The sequence below is a fragment of the Carcharhinus amblyrhynchos genome, chromosome 9, assembly GCF_965287045.1.
Source record: "Carcharhinus amblyrhynchos chromosome 9, sCarAmb.v2.hapA, whole genome shotgun sequence".
NCBI classification, from domain to species: Eukaryota; Metazoa; Chordata; class Chondrichthyes; order Carcharhiniformes; family Carcharhinidae; genus Carcharhinus; species Carcharhinus amblyrhynchos.
Genome location: NC_137332.1, coordinates 6,158,257 through 6,175,742, shown reverse-complemented (window position 1 = coordinate 6,175,742; position 17,486 = coordinate 6,158,257). Strand labels below are relative to the sequence as shown.

The following is a 17,486-nucleotide window of genomic DNA, read 5'->3' as shown; positions in this document are numbered from 1 at the left end:
AAAATCACCCTTCACACGTCCTTCCTGAAGCGCGGAGACCAGATCTGGACTCCATGGCTGGAACTTCACCGCCCCGCCCGCCCCAGAATCGGGGTGGGTGATGCTCGCAGGATGGCGTTCTCCATTAGCCTCGGGGGCTTGCGGGGGGAGAGGGGGCAAGGGGGTAAAACTCCGGCATATCTTCCTGTTATATGGCCCAACCCAAGCTCCACACAAATGATCTTTTTTCACAACCTGTATATAGAACGAGGCCAGTTCAACAAGACGGAAGAGAAAATGAAGATCAGGTCATCAGTACGGTGTCCGGTTTAGTTATCATGCTTACCGGTGCTGAGTGGATGGTGCCCAGGCTGGTAGCGTGTGGTATCCGCTGAGTGGTCACGTTACGATTCAGAGATTGCGAGCGTGTATCCGAGTGGAGTCTGGATGAGGGCACCGTGGGTTTGGCAGAAGTAGATCTGGGCTCTGCGACGTGGGAATGTAGCTGTGTTGCCGAGGTAGACATTGATCGCGGGCAGGATATAGAGCGTCTGATTGGCAAAGACGTGGTTGGCAATACTGAGGGTGGCGGTTTTGTGCTTTTGGTTGGAGGCTTCGACTGTATCCTCCCTGAAAATGAAAGTTAATAGAAAATGAAATAGCGTCCGAGTTTATCTTGGCAGTATCCTCTCCGTTACATTTATCCCATTGGTTTCCTTCCTGCCTCAGCTCCTTCCATGACATCTGGCAATGACATGGCCCATGAACTTTTCCAGACTTTTCCCCAGTTGACTCAAGGGTGGGAATTTTAAACAGTTGGCTGGGAAAGCGGCCTAGCTTTCAGTCATGGAGGCAGAAGGAAGTCCATCAAACCAGCTCTGGCCGACAGCCCAACTGGAAGGACAAGGCCTCATTGAGCAGGCCTGGCCTGCCTCCACACAAAAAAAAGATGGCAGCCAAGAGGCCTAACTCTGAGGGCTGAGGTAAATGTGGGGCTTGACGGGCAGTGGCTGTTTGTGAAGAAGGAATGGCAACGTGGGAAGGAGCACTCTCGTTCCTCTCGCTGCACTGAGGAAACTTTCACACTTACCTGAGAAGGTCACTTTCGCACCGAGACACACGGTCTTAGCTGACCGGGCAACCGTCATCCTAACGACGCAATAGGACCCCAACTCAGGTGGGCGCCTCATACGCCAGAAAATTTAGCCATTTTAAAATGGGAACAGGCCTGTGCATTGCGTGTGTGTGTGTGTTTGCGCGTGTGTGCGCGCGCGTGTGTTTGGGCCGAGAGGGGTAAACTTCTTCTCCTCAAGATACGAGTTACATCCACCTTCATTTACCTGTGACAGGACCAGCTGTGCTTATTGCCTGTTTATTTGCGCCACTTTGCTGAACCATCTCTGAAACTCTTCATGAAACTCATCCCACATTCGCTCGAGCCCCGCACTCTCGATCGCTCAGTGAGTGAGAAATCAGTTTGACAAATGAAGCCACTGAAGAAACTTGGCAATAAATTGCTCGGACAAATCCACTCGACCCGCCCTGGACCTAATCCAATCAGTCTCCTTCAGAGAGTTTGCATGCGTTATTTCCATTGCTTTTTGTCTTTGTGGGACGTGGGTACCACTGGGTAGTTCAGCATCTGTTGCCCATCCCTAATTGCCCTTGAACTGAGTGTCTTGGCTCAGCCATTTAGAATCATAGAGTTTTACAGCATGGAAACAGGCCCTTCGGCCCAACTTGACTATGCCCCCCCTTTTTTTAACCACTAGGCTAGTTCCAATTGCCCACATTTGGCCCATATCCTTCTATTCCCATCCTACCCAAGTAACTACCTGGCAGCTTGTTCCAGACACTCACCACCCTCTGTGTGCTCTGGACTCTTTTGTATCTCTCCCCTCATCTTAAACCAACACCCTCTATGCATGTTTCTTATCTGGTAAAAGAATCTGAAGAAGAGCCACAGAAAAAGTTATTTTCGTTCTCCACAGACGCTGCCAGACCTGCTGAGATTCTCCAGCATTCTCTGTATTTGTTTCAGATTCCAGTATCTGCAGTGTTTTGCTTTTCTGGATTCATAGTTTTATTGTAGAATCATAGAACCATAGAACCCTACAGTGCAGAAAGAGGCCCTTCGGCCCATCGAGTCTGCACCGACCACAATCCCACCCAGGCCCTACCCCCATATCCCGACATATTTTACCTGCTAATCCCTCTAACCTGAGCATCTCAGGACACTAAGGGGCAATTTTAGCATGGCCAATCAACCTAACCTGCACAATCTTTGGACTGTGAGAGGAAACCAAAGCACCCGGAGGAAACCCACGCAGACACGGGGAGAACGTGCAAACTCCACACAGACAGTGACCCGAGCCGGGAATCGAACCCAGGTCCCTGGAGCTGTGACATTATTCTTGTGACATTATCATAACGTCTCTGTCTGTGCTTGCCATTGACATCACTCTGGGTTTTCCGAATACTGAATTCTGACTCGTGGCTGGATTTTGAGGATGTGAAATAGGGGGGTGATAGATTTACCATCCCTGTTACACTGCACCTCAGTCTGCGTTCACTGGCACAGCAGCAACCCTCCCATCCGGGCCTATTCCTAAGTACCCACCGGGTGGCACGATGGCATAGTGGTTAGTACTACTGCTTCACAGCACCAGGGACCCGGGTTCAATTCCCGGCTTGGGTCACTGTCAGTGTGGAGTTTGAACGTTCTCCCCATGTCTGTGTGGATTTCCTCCAAATGTTCCACTTTCCTCCCGCAGTCCAAAGATGTGGGGGTTGGGTGGATTGGCCATGCTAAATTGTACGTTAGTGTCAGGGGGACTAGCCAGGGGTAAATAGGTGGGGTTATGGGGATAGGGTTTGGATGGGATTATGATTGGATTGGACTCAATGGGCTGAATGGCCTCTCCTGCTCTGTAGGATTCTACCTGGTAACAGTCTCACTCCTCAGTCCTGAAGTTTGGGTTCAAGTCCCACTCAAGAGACTGGGGCACAACATCTCGGCTGAAACTCCTGGTGTAGGACCAATGGAGTGCTGCATTGTTGGAGATTCCATCCTTCAGAGGAGATATTAAATTGAGGTCCTGTCTGCCCTCTTGGTTAAAAGATCCCCTGTCATCATTCCAAAGAAGAGCAGTGGAGTTATCCCCACCCGACAGTGTCCTGGATCCCACATCCAACATTGGCCAAAACAGGATATCTGCTTATTATCTGTGCAGTTTTGGGCGCCGCACCTGCGCAAGGATATTTTGGCCCTGGAGGGAGTGCAGAGGAGGTTTACTAGGCTGATACCGGAGTTGAGGGGATTGAGCTATGAGGAGAGGCTGAATAAACTAGGCTTGTACTCGTTAGAGTTTAGAAGAATGAGGGGAGATCTCATTGAGACATATAAGATGATGAATGGGATGGATAGGATAGAGGTGGAGAGACTCTTCCCGCTCAAAAAAGACAGTAGGACTAGGGGGCACAGCCTCAAGATAAAGGGGAGGCGGTTTAGAACGGAGTTGAGGAGGAACTTCTTCACTCAAAGGGTGGTGAATCTCTGGAATTCTCTGCCCGTTGAAGTGGTGGAGGCTGCCTCGCTAAATATTTTTAAGAAGCGGGTTGATGGGTTCTTGATAAGAGAGGGGATTAAGGGTTATGGGGAGAGGGCGGGAAAGTGGAACTGAGCCACGACAGATCAGCCATGATCTTATTGAATGGCGGGGCAGGCTCGAAGGGCTAGATGGCCTACTCCTGCTCCTATTTCTTATGTTCTTATGTTCTTATGTGTGAGTTTGTTGTCTGCAAATTGGCATTTCCAACATTACAACCCCGTGTCTACACTGCAACAGTGATTCATTACCTGGAAAGACCTGTTACAGATCTCGAGATGGAGGGCAGCGATGTACCAATGCAAATTTATTTCTTCACAATGCAAATTATGATGCCAAGACAGAACTCAAAATGCCCATCATTGGACAAGACAAGGGGATCCTAGGGCATGATCGGCAGATAGCTCAAGTTGGCATCACAGTGTGGCGGCTTCTTACAAGCTGTGCCCAGCATACCATCTAATTCTGTCTTTTATTCTCGCTCTGCGCTTTTAAACTCTCCTCTAACTCTTTTAAACTCTCTAACAAAGCTTTAATCCAATCTGTTACAGATCTAAAGTGGATCTTTCTCTACACCCTAGTTATGACTGTAACACTATATTCTGCACTCTCTCCTTTCCTTCTTCCCGAGTGGGATTTAATGGCCTCACTCAACCTGAGACCAGAAAATCCCACCTGAGGTCAGTGGACCTTCCCATTGTCCACTTCTCGCCCGCTGCGATTCCCATGGCGGGAGGGGTAGTAGAATTCCGGCATATCAGCAGTATACTTTGTATAACGCGCAAGGAACAATACTTTTCACTAGATCCCAATACATGTGTCAATAATAAACCAAATCAAATCAAATCTTTTACCAACTGCAATGTATGAGGCAACCCAACAGCCTTATTTTCCCATTTCTCCCCACTCCCATCCATTCATGAATTAACTGCAGCTATTCCAAATGCTCCGAGGTTCCAGTGGTCCACACCCGACCAGCAACCCCGAATGTCCAGTCGGCATCTACAGCTCACCACGTGATTTTAAATAAAACCATTGGGAATATCGCAGTGGGACAGGTAGGCCCTGTCGAGAATGTAGCGCAACCCATCGAGCAAACCAGCCCCCCATCCATTGACTCTGTCTACACTTCCCACTGCCTTGGCAAAGCAGCCAGCATAATTAAGGACCCCACGCACCCCGGACATTCTCTCTTTCACCTTCTTCTGTCAGGAAAAAGATACAAAACACTGAGGTTACGTATCAACCAACTCAAGAACAGCTTCTTCCCTGCTGCTGTCAGGCTTTTGAATGGACCTAACTCACATTAAGTTGATCCTTCTCTACATTCTAGCTATGACTGTAACACTACATTTTGCACTCTCTCATTTCCTTCTCAATGTTTTGTCTGTGTAGCACGCAAGAATCAACACTTTTCACTGTATGCTAATACATGTGACAATAATAAATAAAATCAAATTTAAAAGAAAGCCATTTGAAGAGTGAGAATTTGATAAGCAGGAGCCAATGTTGGTCAGTGAGCACAGGCTGGTGTGTAGAGCAGGTGTGAGGACCCCCGCACTGTCTGCCTTCCTTCATTATTACACTAATGAGTGGACATCCCGCTAAAGAAGCAACAATATTATTCTTTGAAAGCCCTCAAGACAACTCAAAGCATGTCCTGAAAGCAGCGGGCACCTCAGCTGCATCCTTGTTCAGCCTGATCTACAATCCTGTGTGGTCCACTTTGCATCATAAACATGGCAGTGGATACTTCGTCATCGTGCAAGATGTCGGAGCTAAGGCAAGAGTTGCATGCGTCATTGAAAGCCAGAGATGGAAGCCCACCTACAGGAGATGTGGCTGAATTCCACAGGACTTGAAACCCTGTCCATTGAGCATTAATTTGGACCTCAGGATGACTAGTCCATTACGCCACCATCTCCCATTTCAGGGAAGGGTCACTCCTCAGCGATCTCTTGCCTCAAACTATCTCTGCATATTGTCATGTCAAATATGTGTCCGTATCCTCATTCAAACATTGGTTCAGTAAAATGTTCAAAAGAGGAACGTTTGTAAAAAGAGAAAACAAACGCAGGGTTCTGGGAATAGCTCATCCAAAGAGCCGGCATTGGCGCAATGGGCCAAAAGGCCTCTGTCAGCACTATATGATTATATTCCATGGTTACAAGCAGCAGGAAGTTCTCCTTGTTCCTGACAACGCGGCCTTCCTCAACCAACTCAAATCAAAACAGATTGCTCGCTGCCCTCCACTGGACGTTATTGGTGGAGTTCAGGCTGCTCCATTGTAAACATCGCTACACTTCCACGGGTATTCAGCTGTAAGTTACCCCAGTGCACTGGGGTCAGGCACGGAATTTCGCACCTCGCTGACCTTGTTTCCACTTCATTCTGGAAGGGGAAGAGGTGAAAGCCCCTTTACCCGGCTGCCTTGAGGGGCCCGATGTGAGATGGATTTTGGCCGTCTGATTGTACTGAAGATGGACCTCGGGCATAGGGACCAACCGCCCAACACATCATTAAGTGGCACTGGAATTCAGGTTGATTTGGCACAGATCATGGGTGGGATAATGTTGAGAGGCCGGTGTCCCTTCCCCAAAACTGACTTATTAACAATGGTTTGCAATACCTAGGCTCCCACTGCAGCGAGGTCGGAGAATTTGGCAGCCGGCCAAATCTCGGTTCACTGCGGCGGGATGGGAAAATCTCGCCGGAGTGAAGGAGGGTAAGATTCCAGCCTATGTTCCTATGGAGCTCCCTGATGTAGAGATGCCGGCGTGGACTGGGATAACCCTCATGACTTGCCTGGGCTTGTAACATCTCACTTGCTGTCCTGTTTGAAGACAATACACATCTCTTTAACCTACGCTTAATGCTATCTCCACTCACATTGTCTGCACCTTTAAGACTTGATTAGCTGTAAAAACTTGCATTCTAATCAGTATTCTGTAAACTGTGTGTGCCTTTGTATGCTCCCTGATTGGGCAGCTTTGCCAGACCTCAGTTAGGGAGCTCAGGGTCCAGCAAGTCTCGACACAAATGGATACGATCTGGTGGCCATTACAGAGACGTGGCTGCAAGGTGACAGGGACTGGGAGATGAATGTACAGGGCTATCAAGTGTTTAGGAAGGATAGGCAGGAGGAAAGAGGGGGTGGCGTAGCTCTGCTGATTAAGGATAGTATCAAGGTGGTAGCAAGGGATGATATCGGAGCCAAAGAGCAGAACGTGGAATCGTTGTGGGTGGAGATTAGGAACAGCAAAGGGAGGAAGACGCTGGTGGGTGTCGTCTATAGGCCCCCGAATAATGATCTGGAGGTGGGGCGGGCTGTTAACACGCAAATAAGTGCGGCGTGCAGGAATGGGACGGCAGTAGTTATGGGAGATTTCAATCTGCATATTGATTGGTCGACCCATGTTGGACGAGGTGGGCTCGAGGAGGAGTTCTTGGAATGCTGCCGGGATAATTTCCTTGAACAGTGTGTGTTGGAGCCGACGAGGGAGCAAGCTATCTTGGATCTGGTGCTATGTAATGAGGCGGGTAGAATTAGGGACCTTGCGGTGAAGGATCCTCTTGGAGAGAGTGATCATTGTATGGTGGAGTTTCTGGTGCAGATGGAGGAGGAGAAAGTGGGTTCCCGGACGCGCGTCCTTTGTTTGAATAGAGGGGAGTATGGTAGGATGAGAGAAGAATTGGCGAATGTGGACTGGGGGAATGTGTTGGAAGGTAGGTCTGCTGAGGAGCAGTGGAGGATCTTTAAGGAGATCTTTCTTGGTGCTCAGCAGAAATTTATTCCGATGGTTAAAAAGGACAGTAGGAAGAGAGGTAATAAGCCGTGGATAACGAAGGAGGTGAAGGAAAGTGTTAAATTAAAAGCGGAGGAATTTAGAGTAGCTAAGAGCAGTGGGCGAGAAGAGGATTGGGAAAGGTTTAAATGTCAACAAAGATTGACAAAGAAGTTGATAAAGGAGGGTAGGAGAAGCTATGAGGCTGGGCTAGCACTTAATATAAAAAAGGATAGCAAGAGTTTTTATAAATATATAAAAAGGAAGAGGCTGGCTAGGGTGAACGTTGGTCCTTTAGAGGATGAGAAAGGGGAGCTAGTGGTAGGGGATGGGGATATGGCTAAGGTCTTGAATAACTTTTTTGTTTCTGTCTTCACGGAGGAGGACGTGAATAATTTGCCGGGTGTTAGCGATGGAAAGGTGGTAGGAATGGAGGGTCTTAATGACATTACTGTTACTAGAGAGGTGGTGCTCGACAGACTGGAGGGGCTGATTGTGGACAAGTCCCCAGGACCGGATGGAATGCATCCGAGGGTTCTGAAAGAAATGGCGGAGGTGATAGTGGATGCCTTGGTGGTTATTTTCCAGACGTCGCTGGATTCTGGGGAAGTGCCGGAAGATTGGAAAACGGCTAATGTTACGCCGTTGTTTAAGAAGGGTGCCAGGCAAAAGGCGGGGAATTATAGGCCGGTTAGTTTAACGTCTGTGGTAGGTAAAATGTTAGAATCCATCATTAAGCAGGAAATTGCGAGGCATCTTGAAGGGAATTGCTTGATAGGGCGGAAGCAACACGGTTTCATTAAAGGGAAGTCGTGTCTGACAAATTTACTGGAGTTCTATGAGGATGTGTCTAGGGCAGTGGATAGAGGAGAGCCGGTGGATGTGGTCTTTCTGGATTTTCAGAAGGCGTTTGACAAGGTACCTCACAAGAGGTTATTGCAAAAGGTCAGGGGACATGGAGTTGGGGGTAGGGTGTTAGCGTGGATAGAGGATTGGTTGTCAAATAGGAGGCAGAGAGTGGGGGTCAATGGGTGCTATTTGGATTGGCGGATGGTGACTAGTGGGGTGCCCCAGGGGTCGGTGCTGGGGCCTCAGCTATTTACCATTTATATAGATGATCTGGAGGAGGGAACCGAGTGCAGGGTGTCGAAATTTGCTGATGACACCAAGATTGGGGGAACGGCAAATTGTGCGGAGGGTGTGGAGAGTCTGCAGAAGGATCTAGATAGGCTGGGCGAATGGGCCAGGAAATGGCAAATGGAATTTAATGTTGGCAAGTGTGAGGTGGTCCACTTTGGTAGGAAGAATGGTAGGAAGGACTATTACTTACGTGGCGAAAAACTGCAGCAGGCGACGGTGCAGAGGGACCTCGGGGTCCTTGTGCATGAGTCGCAAAAACCCAGCTTGCAGGTGCAGCAGGTGGTCAGGAAGGCGAATGGGATGCTGGCCTTCATAGCGAGGGGGATTGAATATAAAAGTAGGGAGGTCTTGCTGCAGCTGTATAGGGCATTGGTGAGGCCGCAGCTGGAGTACTGTGTGCAGTTTTGGGCGCCGCACCTGCGCAAGGATATTTTGGCCCTGGAGGGAGTGCAGAGGAGGTTTACTAGGCTGATACCGGAGTTGAGGGGATTGAGCTATGAGGAGAGGCTGAATAAACTAGGCTTGTACTCGTTAGAGTTTAGAAGAATGAGGGGAGATCTCATTGAGACGTATAAGATGATGAATGGGATGGATAGGATAGAGGTGGAGAGACTCTTCCCGCTCAAAAAAGACAGTAGGACTAGGGGGCACAGCCTCAAGATAAAGGGGAGGCGGTTTAGAACGGAGTTGAGGAGGAACTTCTTCACTCAAAGGGTGGTGAATCTCTGGAATTCTCTGCCCGTTGAAGTGGTGGAGGCTGCCTCGCTAAATATTTTTAAGAAGCGGGTTGATGGGTTTTTGATAAGAGAAGGGATTAAGGGTTATGGGGAGAGGGCGGGAAAGTGGAACTGAGCCACGACAGATCAGCCATGATCTTATTGAATGGCGGGGCAGGCTCGAAGGGCTAGATGGCCTACTCCTGCTCCTATTTCTTATGTTCTTATGTTCTTAAGTCTCAACTCCTGTAGCTCACTGAAGTGGTTACAATGCGGGGGGGGCAAGCAAAGAAGGCACACTCCTCAGGTTAGGGAGCGGACACACCAAACCTTACAGCAACCTCAAGGCAACTTTACTGTGTGATACCCCCGGCCTGCGACAGCTCAACGCTGACACTGGCTGGGGCGAAAAGGACCCCGTCCCCCAGGGCTGAAACTTGGAATGATTAACCTAGCGGCAAAATAAAAAGGAAACCTGTCAACGTGCAGAGCTTGCTGATGGGCTGCACAGATGTAAATGTTATTAACGGCTGCAGAAAACGTGCAAAGATTCTATTATATTTATTTTCTATCTATCTATAAATATATATTTACATCTCCGGCATAAAATATAAAGAACCCTGTAGCCAGGCTGCTGCTGAGGGCAAGGCTCTCTGCTGATAGGTTTGGATGGAAGGTTGCTCTGTCTGGAAATGTCTTGAGAATCTCCCTCTAAATTCCACTCCTACTGGATCGTTTGCTTTTCACAGGCTTCTCTCTCCTCCCATTTTAAATTAGGATAGTGTCTTCCCTTCTTACCGCTACTATTGTTAACCTCTCGTTATCCCCCTGAGGCTCAGATATGACGAACCTGCCTGAAAAAGGACAAAGAGCACAAACTGAATCTTTAGGCACACAACGTTCTGTTTCTTATTGTTCCCAGCATACTTAGGATCCCGAATCGTCAATTCTAAAGGGGAGTTGGCAACTTTCCAGGTAAATCTGCTGACTTCCCTTTGAATTGTTGAGCTGCTTTTACTGCTCAAAGTTTTCCAGCTGGCGGGATTTCCCAGTCCTGCCGGTCCTCACGGGACACACACCTCGCGGGAAGCACGGTGGTTAGTGCTGCCGCCTCACAGCACCAGGGACCTGGGTTCCATTCCCGGCCTCGGGTCACTGTCTGTCTGGAGCGTTTGGGATTCCTCCGGGTGCTCCAGTTTCCTCCCACAGTCCAAAGATGTGTTGATTGGCCATGCTAAATTACCCCTTAGCGTCAGGACAGGCAATGCAGGCGGAGAAGGTAGTCAAGCAGGCATACGGCATGCTTGCCTTCATCGGCCGGGGTACTGAGTTTAAAAATTGGCAGCTTTATAGAACCTTAGTTAGGCCGCACTTGGAATATAGTGTTCAATTCTGGTCGCCACACTATCAGAAGGATGTGGAGGCTTTGGAGAGGGTACAGAAAAGAGTTACCAGGATGTTGCCTGGTATGGAGGGCATTAGCTACGAGGAGAGGCTGGAGAAACTTGGTTTGTTCTCATGGAAGCGACGGAGGTTGCGGGGAGACCAGTTTACAAGATTATGAGAGGCGTGGACAGATTGGATAGTCAGAAGCTTTTTCCCAGGGTGGAAGAGTCAGTTACAAGGGGGAATAGGTTTAAGGTGCGAGGGGCAAGTTTTAAAACAGACGTACGAGGCAGATTTTTTTACGCAGAGAGTAGTGGGTGTGCCTGGGACTCGTTGCTGGGGGAGGTGGCGGAAGCAGATACGGCAGTAACTTTTAAGGGGTGTCTTGACAGGTACATGAATAGGATGGAAATGGAGGGATATGGTCCCTGGAATGGTCGTGGGTATTAGTTAAGTTGGGCAGCATGGTTGGTGCAGGCCTGGAGGGCCGAAGGGCCTGTTCCTGTGCTGTAATTTTCTTTGTTCTTTAAAGATGTACAGTAGGAAATTCAATAGATATCTAAATAAGAACAGAGTGAGCTTTGGTTCGATAGAAAGTGTGTGTGGGGAATTGGCAGTGGGAAATAGGGTTCTGGTGGATGAATTTATCTGGTATTTTGCATCAGTCTTCACGATAGAAGACACAAGAAACATCCCAGAAATAGCTGTAAATCAGGAAATGGAAGGAAGAGAGGGATTCAGGGAAATTACAATCACCGGGGAAATAGCAATGAGCAATTGTTGGCTCTGTGGGTACGGATAGGCTTCGCCCCAAGGTCTCGAAAGAAGTGACTAATGAGATAGTTAATACTTCTAATTTTTCAAATTCGCTATATTTGGGGAAGGTTCCAGTAGATTGGAAGATAGCAAATGCAACTCCTTTATTCCAAAAAGGATAGAAAAAGCAAAAGTCTTGGCGCCATTTAGCCGAACATTATTAGTGTTGTTATAATGGGATACTTGGAGAAATTCAGGCAGAGTCAACATGGTTTTGTGAAAGGATTTGTATCCACTACAGTTTAGAAGAATAAGAGGTGATTTGATCAAAACCTCAAATTCCTGACAGGGAGGATGTGCGTCACTAATAATAGAGGCCAGTGACTGTCACCCAGCCCTAATTACCCTGAAATGGAGTGGTTCGTTAGGCCAGGTCAGAGGGCAGTTACAAATCAGTCACACTGATGTTTGGTCTGGAGTCACATGTAGGTCAAACCTGGTAAGAATGACAGAGGTCAACCGGAATTCTCCAGTCCCGCCGGCAGTACACCCCTGCCCCGCGGGTTTCCCAAACCTTCCCAGAGGAGGTTTACCAGGATGTTGCCTGGTATGGTGGGAAGGTCTTCAGAGGAAAGGCTGAGGGACTTGAGGTTGTTTTCGTTGGAGAGAAGAAGGTGAAGAGGTGACCTAATTGAGGCATACAAGATGGTCAGAGGGTTAGATAGGGTGGACAGTGAGAACAATTTTCCTCGGATGGTGACGGCTAACACGAGGGGATATAGCTTTAAATTGAGGGGTGATAGATATAGGACGGATGTCAGAGGTAGGTTCTTTACTCAGAGGGTAGTAAGGGCGTGGAATGCCCTGCCTGCAGCAGTTGTGGACTCGCCAACTTTTAAGGGCATTCAAATGGTCAGTGGATAGGCATATGGATAACATTGGAATAGTTTAGGTTAGAGGGTCATTAGATTGGTCCCACTGGTCGGCGTAACATCGAGAGCCGAAGGGCCTGTAACTGCGCTGTAATGTTCTATGTATGGGGTGACTGAGTGACTGATTACTCGGTTTCAGAGTAATCAGAGCTGAGCAACAAACGCTGGCCTCAGTTGTCAGTGATGCATGATGCACATCCTCCCTGTCAGTGTCCCTCAGGAATTCCCATTGTCAGCGGCAAGACCGGAGAATCCCGCTATTAGTGAACAGTGCACCACCTCCCGCCAGCAGGAAACACACGATTGGGAATCTTGCCCATCATTGGTCAATCAGATGGGGTTTTGTCACATTAGCTTCATGGCCACCAGATTTCACGAGTTGGATTTAAATTCCACCAGCTGCCACGCTGGAATCTGAACCCACATCACCAGGGTATTAACCTGGGCCTTTGAATTACTAACCCAGTGACATTACCATCACACCATCGTCTCCTCCTCTGCTTTCACCCCTATCATTTGTCGCCTTCAAGCCTTGGTAATTAGGCCCTCACTGTTTAGACCAATTTAGTGAAAGTATTAATTACACTCCCACACTGTTTGATTTTTGCGGTGTGGAGATGCCAACGTTAGACTGGGGTAAACACAGTAAGAAGTCTCACAACACCAGGTTAAAGTCCAACAGGTTTATTTAGTAGTAAATACCACTTGCTTTCGGGGCACTGCTCTTTCATCAGGTGACTCAACTGACGAAGGGGCAAACCCCAAAAGCTAGTGGCGTTTACTACCAAATAAACCTGTTGGACTTGAACCTGGTGTTGTGAGACTTCTTACTGTGATTTTTGTGGCCCAGGAGTTTATTTTTTAAGCACTTTTTGCCTGCTCAACTGTGACACTAAGAAGGTGATTTTCCAGTTCTGCCATCTGCCACGGGGGACAGGATATTCCTGCGTGAAGTCAATGGCCCTTTTGACTGGTCCATCAGGTTTTCCATCCTGCCTACAGCCAATCCTGCCACAGGCGGGACTGGAAAATCTCAACCCAAGGCATCTTAACATCAGCAACTCAACAACGTGGATTCATGGGAACAGGAATTAAACCTTCTTATTGGATCCTCTGAGGGGGGTGGGGGAGGGGGACGGTATTCCCTGATATGCACCTATGTGACCCTCAGAGACATAAAAAGCTAGGATACCTCTAGACTAGTAGATATGATGCAATTGCATTACTGTTGCCCAATCAAATCTCCGTGGTAAGTGCCCTAAAAGTCGAATGAGAAAACAGATAACAGTATAGTTAAACTCAAATGGACGCAGGTGAGCTACTTGTCAGAGCAAAAGAATCTGGAGGCATAGCTTGGCAGGGCATAGGTTATAAAATAAAACAATGCAATTCTAGACTTCATTATGATACAAATCTAACATATTAGTCAAAAGTATTGATAAAACCTCGGTTAGTGTGCAGGAGAATCCACACCACAGCGAGGATATTGTTGAGGCTTCAGTCTGCCCGAGAGGATGTTCAGTGTGAGGGGATACGAAATAAAGATTTATAAATCCGGATCTATTTTGTTTGAGCAATGCTGTTTACTGGGGCCATGGACCCAATACCAAAGCAGGATAACAGAGACAGATCAGTTACAATCTAACTGCATGTGAAATGGGTTTGGAGAGATGAATAGTCTATCCTGGTTTCTAATGCTGGAGTGTTTGCACGGTTAATATTTCACCATTTCCTAGCAATATACAATGTTGTTCATGATTAACATCTGCACTGTTGGGTTAGATGTCAGAGCCATTCCTGCAAGGGAGGTGGCCATTCGGATCAATGCCAGCTCTCCTTAGAGCTGCCCCACGGTGCCAGGGACTCAGATTCAATTCCGGCCTCGGGTCACTCTCTGTGTGGCATTTGCACATTCTCCCCGTGTCTGCGTGGGTTTCCTCCAGGTCCAGAAGTGTGCAGGTTAGGCTGATTGGCCTTGCTAAATGGCCCCTCAGTGTTAGGGGGAGTAGCGGGATAAATATGTGGGGTTGCGGGGGCGGGGCCTGGGTGAGATTGTTGCTGATGCAGGCTCAATGGGCCGAATGGCCTCGTTCTGCACTGTAAGGATTCTACATTCCCTGTGTCAAGTCCCTCCTTATCCTTGCAATTCTATTTCTCGCAAATCCCCATCCAATTTCCTTTGATTCTCCCTCAGTGTACCCGAACAGGTGCCCGAGTGTGGCAACTGGAGGATTTTCATAGCAACTTCATTGCAGTGTTAATGTAAACCTACTTGTGACACTAATAAATAAACTTTAAACTTTTGAAACCATTGATCGAGTCTGTTTAGACCAGCCTTGTAGGCAGCAAGCTCCAGGTCATTGCTTCTCACTGTGTTAAAAGATACTTCCTCACATTCTCCCCCATAACTCTTGTCAAAACCCTTAAATCCATGTCCCCTTCATCTTTGTATGATCAGCTCATGGCAACAGCTTTTGTCTACCTTGTCTGAACCTTGGCATAATCTTGTAGACGTCTCTCAAATCTTCCCTCCATCTCCTTTGCTCCGAGAAGGAAAATTGCATTTTCTCCAACATAACCTTGTGGTTAATATCCCTCAGCCCTGGAACCATTCTGGTAAATCTCCTCTGAGCCCTCTCAAAAACTCTTACATCCTTATAAAAGCGTGGTGATCAGAACTGGATGCAATACTCTAGTTGTGCCCCAACTGGTGTCTTCTAAAGATTCAGCATAACTTCTCTGCTTTTGGACTGAATACTCTTATTTGCTAAGCCCAAGATCCTTTCCATATCTCCTACCCCCCTTCAAAGATATATGACGGTGGATGGCGCCGTTGAACTGCGCCATTGAGTTACAATTCCAATTCTCCTCACACACCTAGTTGTGCATTAAGGCAGACCTTTGTCTGTTTCCATAGCTAGTTATTCCTGAAACAGATCTCCTGCCATCACGTCAGCAGAAACTTTGGAGAAAGTGCAGGTAAGACAAGAGATGGAGCCGACCCCTCCAAGTAGAAATCCAAGTGGATTCATAGCCAAGGACTGAGTTCCATGGTCACACCTGTACATACAATGAGGAATGGGTCATGGTTCAGGGAAGAACACAATTATTATGGCAAATCCAGGGTCATTTTGAAAAAGTAGGAAAGATGAGAACAAGAGAAACATGTGTTAAATCATAGTCCCATAACCAAGGGACTTCTCGGTCAATGGTTTGGTCTATGGCAGGCATTGGAACTTGTGCTGAGGCCCGAATCTCATTTGCCTGTCCCGCTAATTGAAACAGAGATCACAAACAGCAGACAATCAGTTGACAAATGGAACCAATAAGTGTACTCAACTAGCCCCTGCTTGCAAAACTCAAAGCGAAATGTCCTCTGGGAATCTGTGATTGGGCAGCACTTGTTGTACAATCCTGAGTGCGCTAATAGCCACGCTAACGATTGCCAAAATCTTGCCCCCGTTTACATGGGCGGGATGTTACTGTCCTGCCATTGGCATACCCCTCACTGCGGGTTTCCTGGCAGTGAGAGATGTGTCCATTGGGAAACACCGTTGATAATGGCGGGACCATATGATCCTGCCGCCAGTGAGCGGCGCATTGCCAGCTGCCGCTGCCAAAGGCGCCGTGGAGAAGGAGAAAAATCTCACCCATTGCAACAAAATCAGTCGAGCTGGGAAGGTGGGTAACTTACTTTTGTGAGATTTGACACACAGTTATCCACAAAGGCCTATAATCTGCAAACAAGAGGAATATGTCTAAGCCTTGCATCTTTTTGGAGTTACCCAACAGCTTGGGGACCCTATGGTTCCCTATTGCCTTCGCCATGGCAACACTCCAGTTAACCAATCCTGACTTGCCAAACAATCAACAATCTTTTGTCCTGTCGTAAAGATTGATATAAAATTCTGATGAGTCCAAAAAGAAAAGCTTCGACAACATGTCTCTCTTTTCAGCGACTGGAGTTTTCTCGACCTTGTAACACAGCTGGTGTTTATTTGAGGGAGATCCCAGTCAATGTGAGCGCAATGGGAAACTTACCTGGCCGTTCCGGAGATTCATACTCCCTCCTTTTTCGAACGTACATTATTTTTTTATCTCTTAGCTGCTCGTCCTCTGAGTCCGAACTGCAGCTGCTGTTGCCGCTACTGCTACTAACATCATACTTCCTCGGGGAAGGCTCAATGGCCTCCGGCATTGAGAACAGTTGCTGCGGGACAAACAAACAATTGTGACCTTTTTAACCAGCAAGGCTTTCTGATAACACACAAAAACAAGCGCTGCCCCACTTCCTGGCTCTCTGTCTTGGCCCACACTTAGCCACCAGGGTTGGAATTTTACCGACACGTCCATCCCGATCCCAGGGGCATTCTCCATTGGCCTCAGGCGGGATTGTCCGAATCTCAGGCAGATGTGCTGGTAAAATTCCATCCCGATCATCGCTGGAGCTGGATGGAGAGCTACGCTTAGGGAATTCCTGGCAGGATCAGGAGAGGGATGGGAGAGGATGGTGATGTGCTTAGGGGCTGGTGGCAGGGGCGCACTGGCCCAGAGAACAAAACTTGTGGAGTCTCTGATGTATCGAGGAGATGTTCACGCCCTTTCCCACCAGTAACTCCCGGCAGTGAGTTCGGCCTGGGGTGACATGGTGGCACAGTGGTTGGCACTGCTGTCTTACAGCGCCAGGGACCCGGGTTCAATTCTGGCTCAGATCACTATCTGTGTGGAGTTTGCGCATTCTCCCCAACTCTGCATGGGTTTCCTCCGGATGCTCCGGTTTGCTCCCACAGTCCAAAGATGCAGTAAGAAGTCTCACAACACCAGGTTAAAGTCCAACAGGCTTATTTGGTAGCACAAGCTTGTGGAGCGTTGCTCCTTCATCAGGTGAATGAACACTCGAAAGCTCCTGCTATCAAATAAATCTGTTGGACTTTAACCTAATGTTGTGAGACTTCTTACTGTGTGCACCCCCGTCCAACGCCGGCATCTCCACATCACTCCAAAGATATGCAGGTTCAGTGGATTGGCCATGCTAAATTGGTCCTCAGCATCAGGGGGAACTAGCCGTGTAAATACATGGGGTGACGGAGATAGGGCCTGGGTAGGATTGTGGTCAGTGCAGACTTAATGGGCTGAATGCCCTTCTTCTGTACTGTAGGGATTCTATGATTCTATGAGTGAGAC

The 17,486-nt window shown here is 48.0% G+C and overlaps 1 protein-coding gene across 2 annotated transcripts in view; it reads right to left on the bottom strand.

Moving 5' to 3' along the window:
- The window catches only part of ttll7 (tubulin tyrosine ligase-like family, member 7), a 145,015-nt gene that overhangs the window by 57,200 nt on the left and 70,329 nt on the right, over positions 1 to 17,486 (bottom strand). For both annotated transcript variants that reach the window (XM_080196493.1, XM_080196491.1), the window contains 2 exons: positions 16,344 to 16,512; positions 326 to 609 (listed from right to left, as the gene is read on the bottom strand). In XM_080196493.1, the coding sequence (XP_080052619.1) occupies positions 326 to 609; positions 16,344 to 16,512 (453 nt within the window). The remainder of the gene's footprint in view (positions 1 to 325; positions 610 to 16,343; positions 16,513 to 17,486) is intronic.